We start from the raw sequence: 20,800 nt of genomic DNA on the forward strand, positions 1-20,800 counted from the left end.
TCCCAGATAATCTGCCCGTCTGAAGGTGCCGCAGATCACACGATGATCGAGCCGATAGGTGATCAATATCAGATCGGCGGGATCTGATACCCGGCACCCCCGCCGATCAGGTCAGCGCAGACGTCCCTCCACTATTGACCATCGCAGAGGTGATCGGCGTAATTACAAAGTATGGCGTCCCCATTCACGTCCACGGGACGGCTCCTTCCTATTCCAGTGAGTACTACATAGAAGTGAACGGAGACGCCATACTTGTAATCACGCCGCTGGCGAGGAGGTAAGCGATGAAGGGAAGGCTGCGCTGACATGGAGCACGGCCTTCGCGTCAACCAGCGCCGATCTGACATTGATGTCCTATGCTGAGGAGTAAAATCCCAGAAAACCCCTTTAATCCCTGTTCTGTAGAGGAAGGGTTAATGTTGAGCAGCATTTACACCGGCCGAGGAGCAGGTTCCTTCCTGACAGTCGGCTGCTCGTTACGTGGAGGTGAAGCTCTGTATTTCCATGCAGTGATCCCCTCCACAGTGTGAGGACGAGGGGTCGCTGCTGCTGCCAGCTGTCCTCATACGTAATCATTGCTCCTGGGCAGCAGAGGCTGTTTAGAGTGCAAGCTCTGCTGCCCAGGAACAATGATCGAAGTGTGCGCACCGACCATCATTTCACCCGATGAACGAACGATCTGCGGCGCCTTCAGACGGGCAGATGATCGGGAGCGAGTGTTCGTAGGAAAGCTTGTTCGTAATAATCCTCCTGATATTCGGGCCATGTAAATCCAGCTTTAGGGAATGTAGCCCATGCCCGTATTTCAGCCCACAAACAGCAGGTCCGCAATATACGGGCTCCGGCCGCGTGCCCTCCGTATCATTCAATGGGTCTGCGTGATACGGAGTGGTGTGGGGGCCGGGAGCCTACAGATGCACTACGGAGCGCTTCCGTGGGATTTTGGTCCGTGCCTCTGCACCGCTAGAGAATAGAACATGTTCTATTTTTTTGTGGTGCGGACTGAATCTTGCAGATTACGGATCCAGTCAACTGAATGGGTCTGCATCCGCAAACGGTGGGCACATGGACGGCGCCCGTGTATTGCAGACCGTTATTTGCAGTCTGCAGCACAGGCATAGAACGCACACATTCATGTGCATGAGCCCTTTTTACCTTTGGCCCCATGTTTTATAGATGAAGGGTTAATGTTGGCCCTTGTGTTCGGTAGAGGAAGGGTTAATGTTGACCCCATGTTTGGTAGAGGAAGTGTTAATGTTGGCCCCGTGTCCGGTAGAGGAAGGGTAAATTTTGGCCCCGTGTCCGGTAGAGGAAGGGTTAATGTTGGCTCCGTGTCCGGTAGAGGAAGGGTTAATGTTGGCTCCGTGTCCGGTAGAGGAAGGGTTAATGTTGGCCCCGTGTCCGGTAGAGGAAGGGTTAATGTTGGCCCCGTGTCCGGTAGAGGAAGGGTTAAAGTTGGCCCCCGTGTCCGGTAGAGGAAGGGTTAATGTTGGCTCCGTGTCCGGTAGAGGAAGGGTTAATGTTGGCCCCGTGTCCGGTAGAGGAAGGGTTAATGTTGGCCCTGTGTCCGGTAGAGGAAGGGTTAATGTTGGCCCCGTGTCCGGTAGAGGAAGGGTTAATGTTGGTCCCATGCCCGGTAGAGGAAGGGTTACTGTTGGCCCCGTGTCCGGTAGAGGAAGGGTTAATGTTGGCCCCGTGTCCGGTAGAGGAAGGGTTAATGTTGGCCCCGTGTCCGGTAGAGGAAGGGTTAATGTTGGCCCCGTGTCCGGTAGAGGAAGGGTTAAAGTTGGCCCCCGTGTCCGGTAGAGGAAGGGTTAATGTTGGCCCCGTGTCCGGTAGAGGAAGGGTTAATGTTGGCCCCGTGTCCGGTAGAGGAAGGGTTAAAGTTGGCCCCCGTGTCCGGTAGAGGAAAGGTTAATGTTGGCCCCGTGTCCGGTAGAGGAAGGGTTAATGTTGGCCCCGTGTCCGGTATTGTGTTTTGCCGCCGTCCCTCCAGGAGGGGTTCACATACTTAATATATTAAACGCAGGAACTTATTGCTGGCACAGAGGTGGAGAGGAGCTTACAATCTAGGGGAAGGGTTAACTGAGGCCTCTGCTCGGTAGGTGAAGGGTTAATGGCTGGCTGCGGTGCCCGGGGCCCTCTCTGTCTTTACAGCCCAACCTGCCGATTGGCGGGGATCCCGCAGTGTGTATAATTAGTTGCCCCCGACAGGTGGGAGGCATCGAGTGACCCTGAGGAATGAGGCCCCCGAAAAATGAGCGCCCGCCACTCCTTCCTTCACCTCATGTGACATGTCCGCGGCAGCAGCAGCACCCTGCAACCCTCCTGCTGCCAGCTGTGCCCCCAATAGGACTCCTCTCATTAACCCTTTCCCGGCCCGTAACCTCTCCTGTACTGCTGGCGCCAGCTGCTGCTTTAACCCTGTGGTTTCACTTGCCTCTTTAACCCTTTCACTGTCTTCCCATCTGACATAAGTAGGTAGAATATGATCCTACCCCAAATAATGGGCGTGTTGGCTTAAATGGCTCTGTGGGCATGCTGAGGGTTGTAGTTCCATAGCAGCTGGACTGCACTGCCCAGGTAGAGGTGAGGCCAGCGCTGACCAAGGCAACCAATCAAATCCTTGCTCTGAATATTAGGATTTGATTCATTCACATCAGATCGTCAGGATAAGTAATGTAATGTATGTACACAGTGATTGCACCAGCAGAATAGTGAGTGCAGCTCTGGAGTATAATACAGGATGTAACTCAGGATCAGTACAGGAAAAGTAATGTATGTACACAGTGACTGCACCAGCAGAATAGTGAGTACAGCTCTGGAGTATAATACAGGATATAACTCAGGATCAGCACAGGGTAAGTAATGTATGTACACAGTGACTCCACCGTCAGAATAGTGAGTGCAGCTCTGGAGTATAATACAGGATATAACTCAGGATCAGTACAGGATAAGTAATGTATGTACACAGTGACTGCACCAGCAGAATAGTGAGTGCAGCTCTGGAGTATAATACAGGATATAACTCAGGATCAGTACAGGATAAGTAATGTATGTACACAGTGACTGCACCAGCAGAATAGTGAGTGCAGCTCTGGAGTATAATACAGGATATAACTCAGGATCAGTACAGGATAAGTAATGTATGTACACAGTGACTGCACCAGCAGAATAGTGAGTGCAGCTCTGGAGTATAATACAGGATGTAACTCAGGATCAGTACAGGATAAGTAATGTATGTACACAGTGACTGCACCAGCAGAATAGTGAGTGCAGCTCTGGAGTATAATACAGGATGTAACTCAGGATCAGTACAGGATAAGTAATGTATGTACACAGTGACTGCACCAGCAGAATAGTGAGTGCAGCTCTGGAGTATAATACAGGATGTAACTCAGGATCAGTACAGGATAAGTAATGCATGTACACAGTGACTGCACCAGCAGAATAGGGAGTGCAGCTCTGGAGTATAATACAGGATGTAACTCAGGATCAGTACAGGATAAGTAATGTATGTACACAGTGACTGCACCAGCAGAATAGTGAGTGCAGCTCTGGAGTATAATACAGGATGTAACTCAGGATCAGTACAGGATAAGTAATGTATGTACACAGTGACTGCACCAGCAGAATAGGGAGTGCAGCCCTGGAGTATAATACAAGATGTAACTCAGGATCAGTACAGGATAAGTAATGTATGTACACAGTGACTGCACCAGCAGAATAGGGAGTGCAGCCCTGGAGGATAATACAGGATGTAACTCAGGATCAGTACAGGATAAGTAATGTATGTACACAGCGACTGCACCAGCAGAATAGTGAGTGCAGCTCTGGAGTATAATACAGGATATAACTCAGGATCAGTACAGGATAAGTAATGTAATGTATGTACACAGTGACTGCACCAGCAGAATAGTGAGTGCAGCTCTGGAGTATAATACAGGATATAACTCAGGATCAGTACAGGATAAGTAATGTAATGTATGTACACAGTGACTGCACCAGCAGAATAGGGAGTGCAGCTCTGGAGTATAATACAGGATGTAACTCAGGATCAGTACAGGATAAGTAATGTAATGTACACAGTGACTGCACCAGCAGAATAGTGAGTGCAGCTCTGGAGTATAATACAGGATGTAACTCAGGATCAGCACAGGATAAGTAATGTAATGTATTTACACAGCGACTGCACCAGCAGAATAGTGAGTGCAGCTCTGGAGTATAATACAGGATATAACTCAGGATCAGTACAGGATAAGTAATGTAATGTATGTACACAGTGACTGCACCAGCAGAATAGTGAGTGCAGCTCTGGAGTATAATACAGGATATAACTCAGGATCAGTACAGGATAAGTAATGTAATGTATGTACACAGTGACTGCACCAGCAGAATAGGGAGTGCAGCTCTGGAGTATAATACAGGATGTAACTCAGGATCAGTACAGGATAAGTAATGTAATGTACACAGTGACTGCACCAGCAGAATAGTGAGTGCAGCTCTGGAGTATAATACAGGATGTAACTCAGGATCAGCACAGGATAAGTAATGTAATGTATTTACACAGCGACTGCACCAGCAGAATAGTGAGTGCAGCTCTGGAGTATAATACAGGATATAACTCAGGATCAGTACAGGATAAGTAATGTATGTACACAGTGACTGCACCAGCAGAATAGTGAGTGCAGCTCTGGAGTATAATACAGGATATAACTCAGGATCAGTACAGGATAAGTAATGTATGTACACAGTGACTGCACCAGCAGAATAGTGAGTGCAGCTCTGGAGTATAATACAGGATATAACTCAGGATCAGTACAGGATAAGTAATGTATGTACACAGTGACTGCACCAGCAGAATAGGGAGTGCAGCTCTGGAGTATAATACAGGATGTAACTGAGGATCAGTACAGGATAAGTAATGTATGTACACGGTGACTGCACCAGCAGAATAGTGAGTGCAGCTCTGGAGTATAATACAGGATGTAACTCAGGATCAGTACAGGATAAGTAATGCATGTACACAGTGACTGCACCAGCAGAATAGGGAGTGCAGCTCTGGAGTATAATACAGGATGTAACTCAGGATCAGTACAGGATAAGTAATGTATGTACACAGTGACTGCACCAGCAGAATAGTGAGTGCAGCTCTGGAGTATAATACAGGATGTAACTCAGGATCAGTACAGGATAAGTAATGTATGTACACAGTGACTGCACCAGCAGAATAGGGAGTGCAGCCCTGGAGTATAATACAAGATGTAACTCAGGATCAGTACAGGATAAGTAATGTATGTACACAGTGACTGCACCAGCAGAATAGGGAGTGCAGCCCTGGAGGATAATACAGGATGTAACTCAGGATCAGTACAGGATAAGTAATGTATGTACACAGTGACTGCACCAGCAGAATAGTGAGTGCAGCTCTGGAGTATAATACAGGATATAACTCAGGATCAGTACAGGATAAGTAATGTAATGTATGTACACAGTGACTGCACCAGCAGAATAGTGAGTGCAGCTCTGGAGTATAATACAGGATGTAACTCAGCAGATGACATAAGTATACGGCTCCAAACTGAACAATCCTGTGTCTATATTGTATGATACACATAATGTGAATTACAGGTTGCAGTGATGATGTTTTATTTCATATAAAGCCGAGCAACCTTTTTGCCTCCTGCGTTACTTTCCCCCCTCCATTGCCTTTCTGCCCCGTAGTGCACTCCGCACAGCAGTGCTAACACAGCGCTCCACCCAGATCTGCTGCTTGCATTCCCACCCTACAATGGTTTGTGGTTGCCTTTGATCCTCTCTGTACATGGCAGCGGTGTATTGCATGGTGTGTCCTGCAGAGCTCACAATCTGATGCTGTATTTCTATACATGATCACAGTTGGCCGAGAGGCGAGCACCCCCTGCACCGCTCATGAGGACATCTGCCAAAAGCCTTTTCTCCGTGCTTGGCGTGCGCAGCCCCTGACTAAGCTGATCCGTGTCTTACGCTAATGAAATCATTAAAATGTTATCAATCAGATGTGAAGCCCCCCCCGCTGAGACCCCGGGGACTGATCAGAGAGCACTGGTCTGTAACTACTACTCCCAGCATGACAACCCTAATCCTCCACCACCCTGGGAGCTGGGGTCGTCGTCCTGCTGCGGTTACCTATGGGATATTAGACCCGGGGGTCGTGAAGAATTGGGTGGTCTTCATGCTTGTCTTCCTCCTTCCTGCAGTGTAAGAAGAAGCACACCCTGCTGTGTCTGGACTACGCCCGCGATGGCAAATGCCCTCAGGGTTCAAAATGTAAGCTGCAGCACCGCCAGAGAAAGAAACGGATGGACGCAGCGGCGCAATCGGAGCAGATGCCAACCAGCGCCAAGCATCGCCGGAGGTCGCCGGACCAGGCTGGGTAAGAGATAGATGTAATGCTAGAATGTCCCCCACCCCGATACAAAACAATGACTCCCAAACCTGACCCCATGTAAGTTGCAGGATGTCGCCGGTGCCCACACGTGTCCGTGACCACCCTTCCACCAGTGATGAGCAGCTCCCAGGCAGCAGCGGACTCCAGAGCTGTCCTTCTTTCATCTCTCTGAACTGCTCCTCTGCCAGCGAGGGGACGCCCGCCTCCGAAAGGGTCAAGTCATCTGAAACCACAGGTAACCCTAATGGGGCGTGCATCTATTCTGCAGCGCGGTACAGTCTTTTCTCTAGAAGAGAGAGCAAGACTGCAGGGTCCGACTACACCGGGATTGTGTGTTGTCTGTTGCCGTGGAGACGCATAGGTCTGTATAGGAGCCGTAGACACAAAATCTTCCCAGTATGCATGACTGACACCCCACCGTCACCTGTACATATGGTGCTGGTCATCCTTTGGACCCCTGGTGTGCAGCTGCTGTCCCGATCATGTTCCGCTGCAGTTTTCTGTAACTGGATGTAAATAGTGTGTGTTTCTATTCTCTTACAGCAAGCAGAGATCTTTATAGTATATTAGAAATACATTGATTTCGCTTCTTCTTTTTATTGGAGCAGCCCTTTAAAGGTTTAGTGCCGGTCGCCCTGTTGTGCGCCCCATGAAGGTGATTGCGGGGTCCGCCGCCCCGTGATACGTACTGACCCTATGAATAAGACATAAGACCTGAGTTTGCGCTTTCTGCGGAGTTCACCTCTAAGTTTGACTTCTCTCCTCACTTTACCTCTGGAGCGCGGCACAGAGCCGACCATATGTCTGCCTGATAAATAATTGAGGTGGAAGACGGGGCGAGAGCATCGCCATGCTCCGTGTATTCCCAGGAAGAGAGGCGGGGACCCCCAGACATGGAGGAAGGTCACCCCCCCCCCCTCCTGGCAGAGGCTCTCGTGCTGGGACTCCTAAATCCTGGGGTAGGAAGAAGCGGGATCTCTCCCGGGGAACCTGCCTGCGAAGAGACAGCTGCCACCAATCCGGCAGCCGCACGTGCGGCCAGGTGCGTCTCCGAGCCGCTCGAGTGTCCGCAAGTCACGGCAAGTCGTCAGACCTCCAACCCTCAGAGCCTCGGCCTGAACGGCGCTTGATTGGTTGATTTGGCAGGAAGTCAAATTTACATCACGAGACCGTTTTACTTCAGGGTTGCGCTGACAAATTTGCAAACTTCAGAGCTGAAATCTCCCAGCATTCCCTGCATGTTCGGTCTCGGCACTGAACATGAAGCGCCCTGCGTTATAGGAGCTGACCCGGGCTGTCCACAAACCTGCTGACTGCTTCCTACAGACACGATGCATCTCAGGATCAGCTGCTGCTCGTCCTCTGACAGATCTGCACAACACGTTGGATCACCCCCATCATCCTTATTCCCGCAAACCCACAATCAAATCCCTGGATTTAACACAATGGACTACTCCCATCATCCCTTCCCCCAGGAACTCAAAACCTATGCCTGTTATCTAACGTGTAGGATCACTCCCATCATCCCTGTTCCCAGGAACTCATAATCTGATTTCCCTAACACAATGTGTCACTCCCAACATCCCTTTCCATAGGAACTCACGTCTATGACTCCCATCATCCCTGTTCTGATGAACCCACAATCTAATCCCCTTGTCTAACACAATGGATGACTCCCATCATCCCTGTTGTCAGGGATTCACAGCTCTAATTTTCCTATCTAGCACAATGGATCACTCCCATCATCCTTTTCTCAGGTATGAGCCCCCAAGAGCATCTGTGTAAAGTGACGTCGCCCGCAGCAGGTGTGAGATCACACGGCAGAGCCCGTGTCCTGGCCCCATGACCACCCATCCACTCTGTAACCCTTTCCCTGACGGCTGTTATAATGGGAGTAGTTGTTCCCCCCTCCCCCTTCTCAGTGTCCCATCTTTTCCGTTGCCCGCACCCCTGTGCTAATGATTAGCGAGCGCACCAATGCAAACCACTTCATTTGCGAGCTAATTTAATTAGGAAGCGCCCATTCCAGTTAATTTGCTGGTGAAGATGGCTGCAGCCTGGCGGCGCGAGCAGCTGTTCCCGTCTCCCCCGGCGCGCGTTCAGGGCCCTGCCAATGGCTCCGCTCAGCCTTGTTTGGGAGAAAGAAGAGGATTTTATGGCCTCCAACGAGCGTCTCCGTAAACACTTTACAGCTCTGCGCGCGCCAGAGCGAGGATTAAACCCTCCACAACGCGGCGGGCCGCAAATCTGCCGCCATACGGCCGTCATTTCATCCCCCATATTTCACAGTCGTAACGTTAATGGAACACGCGTCCTTAACGGCTCCACTGAGCACGCTCATCCCGCGCGCGGCAAGTCCGGGCATTACCCGGTTAACCCTTCGTGGTGCAGCCGAGGTTCCGCGTCTTTGACCGCACTTTTGTGGATGACGGCCACGGGCCAGGCCAACGTGCCGCCATAGGGACCTCACGTTGGAGGCTGCCCGGTGTAACGTTCGCCATGGTGCACGGGTGTTTGCTCCGTTTTTATCTCATTGAGACCAATTACAAATGGCGCAGAGCTAGCGGATTTATAAGGTGCCACAATCCCTTATGGATCTCTGCTCAGGCTGAGCTTCCTGGTTCATGAATACAATGCCAGATCTGCAGTGATCAGTAACATTGGAGAGGAGTATGTAGGCCATTCAGAATATGCAGGAAGCTGAGTGATGACCCCCTCTGTGCGACTTACCTTACGTTTTTTTACTTGACTCGTTATATCGATGTACGTCGTTATGTCAGAATTGCAGCAAATTTCTGAAATGCGATGCAATATTTCTACAAATTTTCCACCATTTTTTGTTGCTGCAGACATTTTTCTCTCTCATTTTGCCTTGCCTGATGTCGGTGTTTCTTGCGTCCATCTTTACCGCAGCATACACGCTTTCATGTACACGGTAAGGGCGGCACCTTTTAGGTTTTCCATGAAAACGATGGCGCCGCTGCTGAGACAGCGCCTGAGAACAGGGCGAGAACTTGTGAAAAGGCAGAGGGTCGTCTGACAGGGTGCAAACAGGGAGCGAGGGCAGAGCAGCATGGGGGCGAGAAGCAGCTGTGCAGAACTAGGTCACAGCGAATCCCACCGACACGGCTCTGCTCATCCAGCAGCAGAGCAGCGACCACTTGTAGCTCCACAAGGAGGATGCACGCGGCTTGTGTCACCTGCATCACATCGCACCACCCGATATTCTGTATCTCCCCCTCTCTGACCCCTCAAGGTGTGGACTCCACCCGATCCCTGAGGTGTCCTGTGGTATCAGGTCCGGTAAGTTGTTCAGTGCGACCTCCGTGGATCCCGCAGGTGATGATCGGATTGAGACTCGCCAGTCGCCATCACCTTCCTCTCTTTGTCGTGTTCCTCATTCCTGGACAGTTTTTGCAGTGTGGCCGGGGCATTATCCAGCAGAAAGAGGGCACCGCTACCACGAAGGGGGTCTATTGTCTGTAGAGTGGTTAGGTAGGTCATACGTGTCACATCCACATGATGCCAGGACCCAAGGTTTCCACTAGGATATTGTCCAGAGCATCACACTGCCTCCACCAGCTTGTCTTCTTCCCATAGTGCACCTGGTGCCATCTCTTCTCCAGGTAAGTGACGCACACGCACCCGGCTGTCCACATGATGTAATGTGATTCCTCAGACCAGGCCGTCTTCGTCCCATAGTGCACCTGGTGCCATCTCTTCCCCAGGTAAGTGATGCACCCGGCCGTCCACATGATGGGATTCATCAGACCAGGCTACCTTCTTCCCATAGTGCACCTGGTGCCACCTCCTCTCCAGGTAAGTGACAAACACACACATGGCCGTCCACATGATGTAATGTGATTCATCAGACCAGGCTACCTTCTTCCCATAGTGCACCTGGTGCCATCTCTTCCACCAGGTAAGTGACACATATGTGCAGGCTGTCCACATGATGTAATGTGATTCATCAGACCAGGCCGTCTTCTTCTCATAGTGCACCTGGTGCCACCTCCTCTCCAGGTAAGTGACGCACCCGCCCGTCCACATGATGTGATTCATCAGACCAGGCCGCCTTCTTCCCATAGTGCACCTGGTGCCGCCACCTCTCCAGGTAAGTGACGCACCCGGCTGTCCACATGATGTAATGTGATTCATCAGACCAGGCCGTCTTCTTCTCATAGTGCACCTGGTGCCACCTCCTCTCCAGGTAAGTGACGCACCCGCCCGTCCACATGATGTGATTCATCAGACCAGGCCGCCTTCTTCCCATAGTGCACCTGGTGCCGCCACCTCTCCAGGTAAGTGACGCACCCGGCTGTCCACATGATGTAATGTGATTCATCAGACCAGGCCGCCTTCTTCCCATAGTGCACCTGGTGCCACCTCCTCTCCAGGTAAGTGACGCACCTGGCTGTCCACATGATGTGATTCATCAGACCAGGCTACCTTCTTCCCATAGTGCACCTGGTGCCATCTCTTCCACCAGGTAAGTGACACATATGCGCCGGCTGTCCACATGATGTAATGTGATTCCTCAGACCAGGCCGGCCTTCTTCCCATAGTGCACCTGGTGCCATCTCTTCCACCAGGTAAGTGACACATATGTGCAGGCTGTCCAAATGATGTAATGTGATTCCTCAGACCAGGCCGGCCTTCTTCCCATAGTGCACCTGGTGCCATCTCTTCCACCAGGTAAGTGACACATATGCGCCGGCCATCCACATGATGTAATGTGATTCCTCAGACCAGGCCGCGTTCTTCCGTTGCTCCAGTTCTGAAGCTCATGGACCCATTGTAGTCATTTTTGGTGCTGGACAAGGGACAGCATGGGCTCTTGCTGGTCGGCAGGTCCACTGCCCTGTGTCCTGACACCTTTCTGTCACCTCCACCAGCAGCTTCTCTGTGGGCCCAACTTCACTCTCCACACGAATGAGCCTTGAGCACCCATGACCCTGTCACCAGTTCTCCTTCCTAGGACCACTTTTGGTAGGTACTGACCACCACATACTGCGGACACCACGCAAGGCCATTGTCACCAGATAACCATTTACTTTGCCCGCGGTTTTAATCTTCGGGCCTCCGTCCTCCTGCGATCACTAATAACGTACCTCAGCTTTCGGTTCATGCAGTTAGCTCGGTGAGTTATGGCCGGGCCCCTGCTCGTGCTCTGTAAGCATTGATTGGGGCCCCCCGCTGTTTGCGACTTCAGGGCTTAGTGAGTGGCTCAGTGCGGTAAACGAGCCAGAGCCCCCACCGTGCAGTAATGGCGGAGACGACTCAGTGCCAGATGGTGACAGCAGCGTGCCGCCGCCCGAGACTCAGACTGTGTCACTGGTTATACTGGGGCAGAACCCACTGGTTCTACGATCAGTGTCAGCTCTTCAGACCAGCACTGGCTGGAGACGCGCGAGTGCATCCGATCGGTTCTCTCAGTGGCGTCAAACCGACGAGGGGAAATAATGAGCAAACTGACGGATAAAACGGATTCTCCAGTGATGGCAGCGGCTCCGGAACGCATTCTCCAAGCTAGAAGACTTGTGCTGTACACAGCTACCAGTCTGAGCAAGCTGAGCTGCAGTGAAAAGCATGGTGGAGAGGCCAAGCAGCATGGGTCTATAATGGAATATGGAAGTGGATTTCTCACCTCCTCAGACAATGCAGCAGCGTTGCTAGAATCACTGATCGTAGCTGTGGAGCAAGTGAGCAGAGCTGCAGTGTAAAGTATGGTTGCTTTCATTCTGTGAGGCCCCATAGGACTTTACCCAGTGTATTTTCAAGTCCATGTCATATTAAATCTTTTCCCCTGTTTGAATAAAAAAAAATGGTTGAATGTATGTAAGGACTTTATCTTAGCAGGAAACCACCTCTGCATGACTCACAGCTCTGCTTCATCCTGCAAGAATACAATATCAGGACTGCAGTAAAGACTGACACACAAGCAATGAAGTTGGAGCGAGGGATGCAAATATGCAGTATAACAGTTCAGATTTATAGGGTATTTAGGATGTGGGTAGCAAGCTCTGTAATGGGGTCCGCCTGGGAATTAGGGGTTAATCTTAATGGGTGCATGTCTTCACACCTGGCATCCCATAGGCACCCGATCAGCGGCCGGGGTTAGCTCCTCTTGGATACCTGCCAGTCTTATTCTGTCCCCGTCCTGGAGCCTGGCGCTGCACCTGTCACTTCTCATCCCTCCTCACAGGTGACTAATTGCAGTCAACGTGGTGAGAGCGGGGTGTTAGAGGTGCGGCGGGCACACGGGAGGGGGCGAGGTGATAAATAAAGGGCTTTATTGTACAGTAATGAGCTCTGCAGCCTCCTACACTAATGGGACAAGATTGCCAGCCTGCCATCCAGTCTGTGTGCGCAGAGCCAGGTACACTGTGTGGCTAGGCTGGCACCAGAAGGAGATCTTTCTGTGCTGTGCTGACATCTGTCATCATGGGTAGAGTGCCTACAGAATGCAACACGTCTGGCACCATGTGCGGAGTGTCTAAAGAAGGCAACAAGACTGGCACCATGTGTGGAGTATCTATAGAAAGCTACAATATTGGCACCATGTGTAGAATGTCTGTAGACTGGAACAAGACTGGCACCATGTGTAGAGAGTCTATAGACTGGAATAAGACTGGCACCAAGTGTAGAATGTGTATAAAGTGGAACAAGACTGGCACTAAGTGTAGAGAGTCTATAGACTGGAATAAGACTGGCACCAAGTGTAGAATGTGTATAAAGTGGAACAAGACTGGCACCATGTGTAGAGAGTCTATAGACTGGAATAAGACTGGCACCATGTGTAGAGAGTCGATAGACTGGAACAAGACTGGCACCATGTGTAGAGAGTCGATAGACTGGAACAAGACTGGCACCATGTGTAGAATGTCTGTAGACTGGAACAAAACTGGCACCATGTGTAGAGAGTCTATAGACTGCAACAAGACTGGCACCAAGTGTAGAGAGTCTATAGACTGGAACAAGACTGGCACCAAGTGTAGAATGTGTATAAAGTGGAACAAGACTGGCATCAAGTGTAGAGAGTCTATAGACTGGAACAAGACTGGCACCAAGTGTAGAGAGTCTATAGACTGGAACAAGACTGGCACCAAGTGTAGAGAGTCTATAGACTGGAACAAGACTGGCACCGAGGGTAGAGAGTCTATAGACTGGAACAAGACTGGCACCGAGGGTAGAGAGTCTATAGACTGGAACAAGACTGGCACCGAGGGTAGAGAGTCTATAGACGGGAACAAGACTGGCACCGAGTGTAGACAGTCTATAGACTGGAACAAGTCTGGCACCAAGTGTAGAGAGTCTATAGACGGGAACAAGACTGGCACAGAGTGTAGACAGTCTGTATACTGGTACAAGACTGGCACCGAGAGTAGACAGTCTATAGACTGGTACAAGACTGGCACCAAGTGTAGAGAGTCTATAGACTGGTACAAGACTGGCACCAAGTGTAGGGAGTCTATAGACTGGAACAAGACTGGCACAATTAGTAGAGTATCTATAGACTGAAATAAGACTGGCACCATGTGTAGACTGTCTATAGACTCCAACAAGAACATGGGTAGAGTGTCTACAGACTAGAACAGTGATGGCTAACCTCCGGCTGTGGTGAAACTGCGACTCCCAGCATGCTCCATTCATTTCTGTGGAGTTCTGAGAGCAGCCAAGCAAGTGTGCATCTTGGGAGTTGTAGTTTTACCATAGCTGGAGTACAGGAGGTTAGCCATCACAGGACTAGGACAAGATTGGCACCATGTGTACAATGTCTGTAGACTGGAACAAGACTGGCACAATGGGTAGAGTATCTATAGAAGGCAACACAAGTGGCACTGTGGGGAGAGTCTGTACCTATACTGCTAGTCATGTTACATTCTTTAGAGACCACTTACTGCATACGGTAGAAGTCAGTAATAACACAGTATTCAGTAATCTCTTGAGCTCCCTCTAGTGGTGGCTGTATATATCTGTATGTAGTAATCTCCTGAGCTCCCTCTAGTGGTGGCTGTATATATCTGTATGTAGTAATCTCCTGAGCTCCCTCTAGTGGTGACTGTATATATCTGTATGTAGTAATCTCCTGAGCTCCCTCTAGTGTTGGCTGTATATATCTGTATGTAGTAATCTCCTGAGCTCCCTCTAGTGGTGACTGTATATATATGTATGTAGTAATCTCCTGAGCTCCTTCTAGTAGTGGCTGTATATATATGTATGCAGTAATCTCCTGAGCTCCCTCTAGTAGTGGCTGTATATATCTGTATGTAGTAGTCTCCTGAGCTCCCTCTAGTGGTGGCTGTATATATCTGTATGTATTAATCTCCTGAGCTCCCTCTAGTGGTGGTTGTATATAGCTGCATGCATTATTCTCCTGAGCTCCCTCTAGTGGTGGCTGTATATATCTGCATGTAGTAATCTCCTGAGCTCCTTCTAGTAGTGGCTGTATATATCTGTATGTAGTAATCTCCTGAGCTCCCTCTAGTGGTGGCTGTAGATATCTGTATGTAGTAATCTCCTGAGCTCCCTCTAGTGGTGGCTGTATATATCTGTATGTAGTAATCTCCTGAGCTCCCTCTAGTGGTGGCTGTATATATCTGTATGCAGTAATCTCCTGAGCTCCCCCTAGTGGTGGCTGTATATATCTGTATGTAGTAATCTCCTGAGCTCCTTCTAGTAGTGGCTGTATATATCTGTATGTAGTAATCTCCTGAGCTCCCTCTAGTGGTGGCTGTATATATCTGTATGCAGTAATCTCCTGAGCTCCCCCTAGTGGTGGCTGTATATATCTGTATGTAGTAATCTCCTGAACTCCCTTTAGTGGTGGTTGTATATATCTGTATGCAGTAATCTCCTGAACTTCCTCTAGTGGTGATTGTATATATCTGTATGCAGTAATCTCCTGAGCTCCCTCTAGTGGTGGCTGTACATATCTGTATGTAGTACTCTCCTGAGCTCCCCCTAGTGGTGGTTGTATATATCTGTATGTAGTAATCTCCTGAGCTCCCTCTAGTGGTGGCTGTATATATCTGTATGTAGTAATCTTCTGAGCTCCCTCTAGTGGTGGCTGTATATATCTGTATGTAGTAATCTCCTGAGCTTCCTCTAGTGGTGGCTGTATATATCTGTATGTAGTAATCTCCTGAGCTCCCTCTAGTGGTGGCTGTATATATCTGTATGTAGTAATCTCCTGAGCTCCCTCTAGTAGTGGCTGTATATATCTGTATGCAGTAATCTCCTGAGCTCCCTCTAGTGGTGGCTGTATATATCTGTATGTAGTAATCTTCTGAGCTCCCTCTAGTTGTGGCTGTATATATCTGTATGTAGTAATCTCCTGAGCTCCCTCTAGTGGTGGCTGTATATATCTGTATGCAGTAATCTCCTGAGCTCCCCCTAGTGGTGGCTGTATATATCTGTATGTAGTAATCTCCTGAGCTCCCTCTAGTGGTGGCTGTATATATATCTGTATGTAGTAATCTCCTGAGCTCCCTCTAGTGGTGGCTGTATATATCTGTATGTAGTAATCTCCTGAGCTCCCTCTAGTGGTGGCTGTATATATCTGTATGTAGTAATCTACTGAGCTCCCTCTAGTAGTGGCTGTATATATCTGTATGCAGTAATCTCCTGAGCTCCCTCTAGTGGTGGCTGTGTATATCTGTATGCAGTAATCTCCTGAGCTCCCCTAGTGGTGGCTGTATATATCTGTATGTAGTAATCTCCTGAGCTCCCTCTAGTGGTGGCTGTATATATCTGTATGTAGTAATCTCCTGAGCTCCCTCTAGTGGTGGCTGAAAATATCTGTATGCAGTAATCTCCTGAGCTCCCTCTAGTGGTGGCTGTATATATCTGTATGTAGTAATCTCCTGAGCTCCCTCTAGTGGTGGCTGTATATATCTGTATGTAGTAATCTCCTGAGCTCCCTCTAGTGGTGGCTGAAAATATCTGTATGCAGTAATCTCCTGAGCTCCCTCTAGTGGTGGCTGTATATATCTGTATGTAGTAATCTCCTGAGCTCCCTCTAGTGGTGGCTGTATATATCTGTATGCAGTAATCTCCTGAGCTCCCTCTAGTGGTGGCTGTATATATCTGTATGTAGTAATCTTCTGAGCTCCCTCTAGTTGTGGCTGTATATATCTGTATGTAGTAATCTCCTGAGCTCCCTCTAGTGGTGGCTGTATATATCTGTATGCAGTAATCTCCTGAGCTCCCCCTAGTGGTGGCTGTATATATCTGTATGTAGTAATCTCCTGAGCTCCCTCTAGTGGTGGCTGTATATATATCTGTATGTAGTAATCTCCTGAGCTCCCTCTAGTGGTGGCTGTATATATCTGTATGTAGTAATCTCCTGAGCTCCCTCTAGTGGTGGCTGTATATATCTGTATGTAGTAATCTACTGAGCTCCCTCTAGTAGTGGCTGTATATATCTGTATGCAGTAATCTCCTGAGCTCCCTCTAGTGGTGACTGTATATATCTGTAGGCAGTAATCTCCTGAGCTCCCTCTAGTGGTGGCTGTGTATATCTGTATGCAGTAATCTCCTGAGCTCCCCTAGTGGTGGCTGTATATATCTGTATGTAGTAATCTCCTGAGCTCCCTCTAGTGGTGGCTGTATATATCTGTATGTAGTAATCTCCTGAGCTCCCTCTAGTGGTGGCTGAAAATATCTGTATGCAGTAATCTCCTGAGCTCCCTCTAGTGGTGGCTGTATATATCTGTATGTAGTAATCTTCTGAGCTCCCTCTAGTAGTGACTGTATATATCTGTATGCAGTAATCTCCTGAGCTCCCTCTAGTGGTGGCTGTATATATCTATGGGCTGTAATCTACTATGTTCCCCCTAGTGGTGGTAACAGCCCATCAGAATTTTACCATGGTCCTAATGATCTCTGTCTCTCTCTTGTAGGAAAACCTCTTCAGATCAAGCCGAGGCTGTGACGACATCTGGAGGAGTCTGCTCTGTAGCCTCCGTTTCTCAGGGTCTTTCCTTCCTCTCTTGTGTTTCTGGAGTGTTTGTTTATCTGGCCTGCAGTCAGAGGGTGGCGCTATCTGTGTCCTTTTTGGCGGTCTTTGTGTTACCGGATTCTCAGGTTGATGAGAGGAGCGCTCGCACATTTCATACCTTCTGTACTTTATAGATTTATCTTTTTGTCAGATAATTTTATAAGAAGAGACTTTACTATTTACTTTGTATGGTTTTTTAACCCCTGCCGGTGAGGTTAGCGTCTGCACTTCTGTAACGCGTTTCTAGTTTGGAGGGTTGCGTTTGCCTTCCCGCTATGACCCTCACGACAGTGTTAAACCACAGATCTCTACTAACGGGAGTGATCGGCTGCAGACGACCCTTTACCCCGCTGACGGGGTCCCCGGATGTCGAATGGCTGGGTAAATATCTCATTGTTCATCATCCCCTTTAATTATTTGGGTCTGATTCTGGAGGAATCTAGAAGGCCCTCCTACTCTGTTCAGGGCTCTGCTGCCACCACCATCCACACTCCCTGGTTGTCGGAGAAAAGGCCGATCGTCAAGTCAGATTTTGACCCAAATTGCGCTGCAGACACTGCACCGAAGATCTGGTAACTATGGATCGTGACTGACAGAATATCTCCATGGTTACAGAGGCTGCCAATAACATCCCCTCATTTACATATATGCTAATGACACATTGCCGCCATGTCCTTATCTTCTGCTGATGATCTTGAGCAGGAGACATCTGGGTTGATTTTTGGCAGCCGGTGTCAGTTCTGTTTAGGGATAGCTCTACCCACGTGGGGCCACGTGCTGACCACTCTCCACGGTTCGCATACGGTGGAGCTCTGCTCCCATTTATACTTACTTTTTAGTATTCACCACCTTCCACTGCCAGGTTTTGGGGTGACCACGAGGTTTGGTTTTGGTGGTCATCTTCCGACACAGCTACAAGACAAGTTGAAGTTTTTTACTGAACCCAGGACGGCGCCCCCTACATTTTATATAAAGTGTTTTATTTCCTTTTAGTTGTCCGCTTGTAACGGTAACTTTTCATTAAAGTGCAGATATTTTACTTTACGTCTTCGTGACTCCTGTGGTGATTTTGTCGTGTTTGGTTTTTATTGTCTCAAAGTTCAATGGAGAAGTCGTCATATCCACAGTCTTCCCCATAACTCGTCTCATTCCTCCTTCTGTATGTTGTCGTGACCCTCAGCTGCACCTGTCCTGTCACCAGCTGTCTCCTGCCGATGCCACTCACGTTCTCCTCCACCAGCCCATATATCTCTGTCATACCAGGATCTCCATCCAAACCTCACATGTAGACTCCGTACTGGACCTTCTCATCCTCCACATCCTGTTATTATAGAGATGCATTATATTCTAATACATAGGGGGCAGTATTATAGTAGTTATATTCTTGTACATAGGAGCAGTATTATAGTAGTTATATTCTTGTACATAGGGGGCAGTATTATAGTAGTTATATACTTGTACATAGGAGCAGTATTATAGTAGATATATTCTTGTACATAGGAGCAGTATTATAGTAGTTATATTCTAATACATAGGGGGCAGTATTATAGTAGTTATATTCTAATACATAGGGGGCAGTATTATAGTAGTTATATTCTAATACATAGGGGGCAGTATTATAGTAGTTATATTCTAGTACATAGGAGCAGTATTATAGTAGTTATATTCTTGTACATAGGAGCAGTATTATAGTAGTTATATTCTTGTACATAGAAGCAGTATTATAGTAGTTATATTCTTGTACATAGGAGGCAGTATTATAGTAGTTATATTCCTGTACATAGGAGCAGTATTATAGTAGTTATATTCTAATACATAGGGGGCAGTATTATAGTAGTTATATTCTAATACATAGGGGGCAGTATTATAGTAGTTATATTCTTGTACATAGGAGCAGTATTATAGTAGTTATATTCTTGTACATAGGGGGCAGTATTATAGTAGTTATATTCTTGTACATAGGGGGCAGTATTATAGTAGTTATATTCTTGTACATAGGAGCAGTATTATAGTAGTTATATTCCTGTACATAGGAGCAGTATTATAGTAGTTATATTCTTGTACATAGGAGCAGTATTATAGTAGTTATATTCTTGTACATAGGAGAAGTATTATAGTAGTTGTATTCTTGTACATAGGAGCAGTATTATAGTAGTTATATTCTTGTACATAGGAGGTAGCATTATAGTAGTTATATTCTTGTACATAGGAGCAGTATTATAGTAGTTATATTCTTGTACATAGGAGCAGTATTATAGTAGTTATATCCTTGTATATAGGAGGCAGTATTATAGTAGTTATATTCTAGTACATAGGGGGCAGTATTATAGTAGTTATATTCTTGTACATAGGAGCAGTATTATAGTAGTTATATTCTTGTACATAGGAGGCAGTATTATAGTAGTTATATTCTTGTACATAGGAGGCAGTATTATAGTAGTTATATTCTAGTACATAGGAGGCAGTATTATAGTAGTTATATTCTAGTACATAGGGGGCAGTATTATAGTAGTTATATTCTTGTACATAGGAGCAGTATTATAGTAGTTATATTCTTGTATAGGAGCAGTATTATAGTAGTTATATTCTTGTACATAGGATCAGTATTATAGTAGTTATATTCTTGTACATAGGGGGCAGTATTATAGTAGTTATATTCTTGTACATAGGAGCAGTATTATAGTAGTTATATTTTTGTACATAGGAGGCAGTATTATAGTAGTTATATTCTTGTACATACGATGCAGTAATATAGTAGTTATATTCTTGTACATAGGAGCAGTATTATAGTAGTTATATTCTTGTACATAGGAGGCAGTATTATAGTAGTTATATTCTTGTACATAGGAGGCAGTATTATAGTAGTTATATTGTTGTACATAGGAGGCAGTATTATAGTAGTTATATTCTTGTACATAGGAGGCAGTATTATAGTAGTTATATTCTAGTACATAGGAGCAGTATTATAGTTGTTATATTCTTGTACATAGGGGCAGTATTATAGTAGTTATATTCTTGTACATAGGAGGCAGTATTATAGTAGTTATATTCTTGTACATAGGAGGCAGTATTATAGTAGTTATATTCTTGTACATAGGAGGCAGTATTATAGTAGTTATGTTCTAGTACATAGTAGACAGTATTATAGTAATTGCATTTCCTTGCCTTACCTAGTTCATTAAACTTGCATTTCTGAGTATGTGACTCTTAGAAAAGTAGAAATCATCCTCCTACTGTAACAATATCACAGCTTTTTTTTTTATTCCTGATATGTTAAAAGACGTTATAATCAAAAGCATAATTATGATTTTATTTGCACATTTAACCAAGGCCTTCAGTTGCTTCTAAATAAAACCTCTGCATCCAGA

The 20,800-nt window shown here is 47.3% G+C and overlaps 1 protein-coding gene across 3 annotated transcripts in view; it reads left to right on the plus strand.

The window, feature by feature from the left end:
• Positions 1 to 18,476, plus strand: part of ZC3H3 (zinc finger CCCH-type containing 3) — a 108,485-nt gene extending 90,009 nt beyond the window's left edge. For 2 of the 3 annotated variants that reach the window (XM_040432046.1, XM_040432047.1), the window contains exons 10-12: positions 6,240 to 6,415; positions 6,493 to 6,665; positions 17,335 to 18,476. In XM_040432046.1, coding sequence (XP_040287980.1) covers positions 6,240 to 6,415; positions 6,493 to 6,665; positions 17,335 to 17,366 — 381 coding nt within the window. In that variant the 3' untranslated portion in view covers positions 17,367 to 18,476. The remainder of the gene's footprint in view (positions 1 to 6,239; positions 6,416 to 6,492; positions 6,666 to 17,334) is intronic. The other variant, XM_040432048.1, reaches the window with a different exon arrangement.
• Positions 18,477 to 20,800: the final 2,324 nt, after the last annotated feature.

Source organism: Bufo bufo, chromosome 5, assembly GCF_905171765.1.
Source record: "Bufo bufo chromosome 5, aBufBuf1.1, whole genome shotgun sequence".
In the NCBI taxonomy this organism is placed as follows: domain Eukaryota; kingdom Metazoa; phylum Chordata; class Amphibia; order Anura; family Bufonidae; genus Bufo; species Bufo bufo.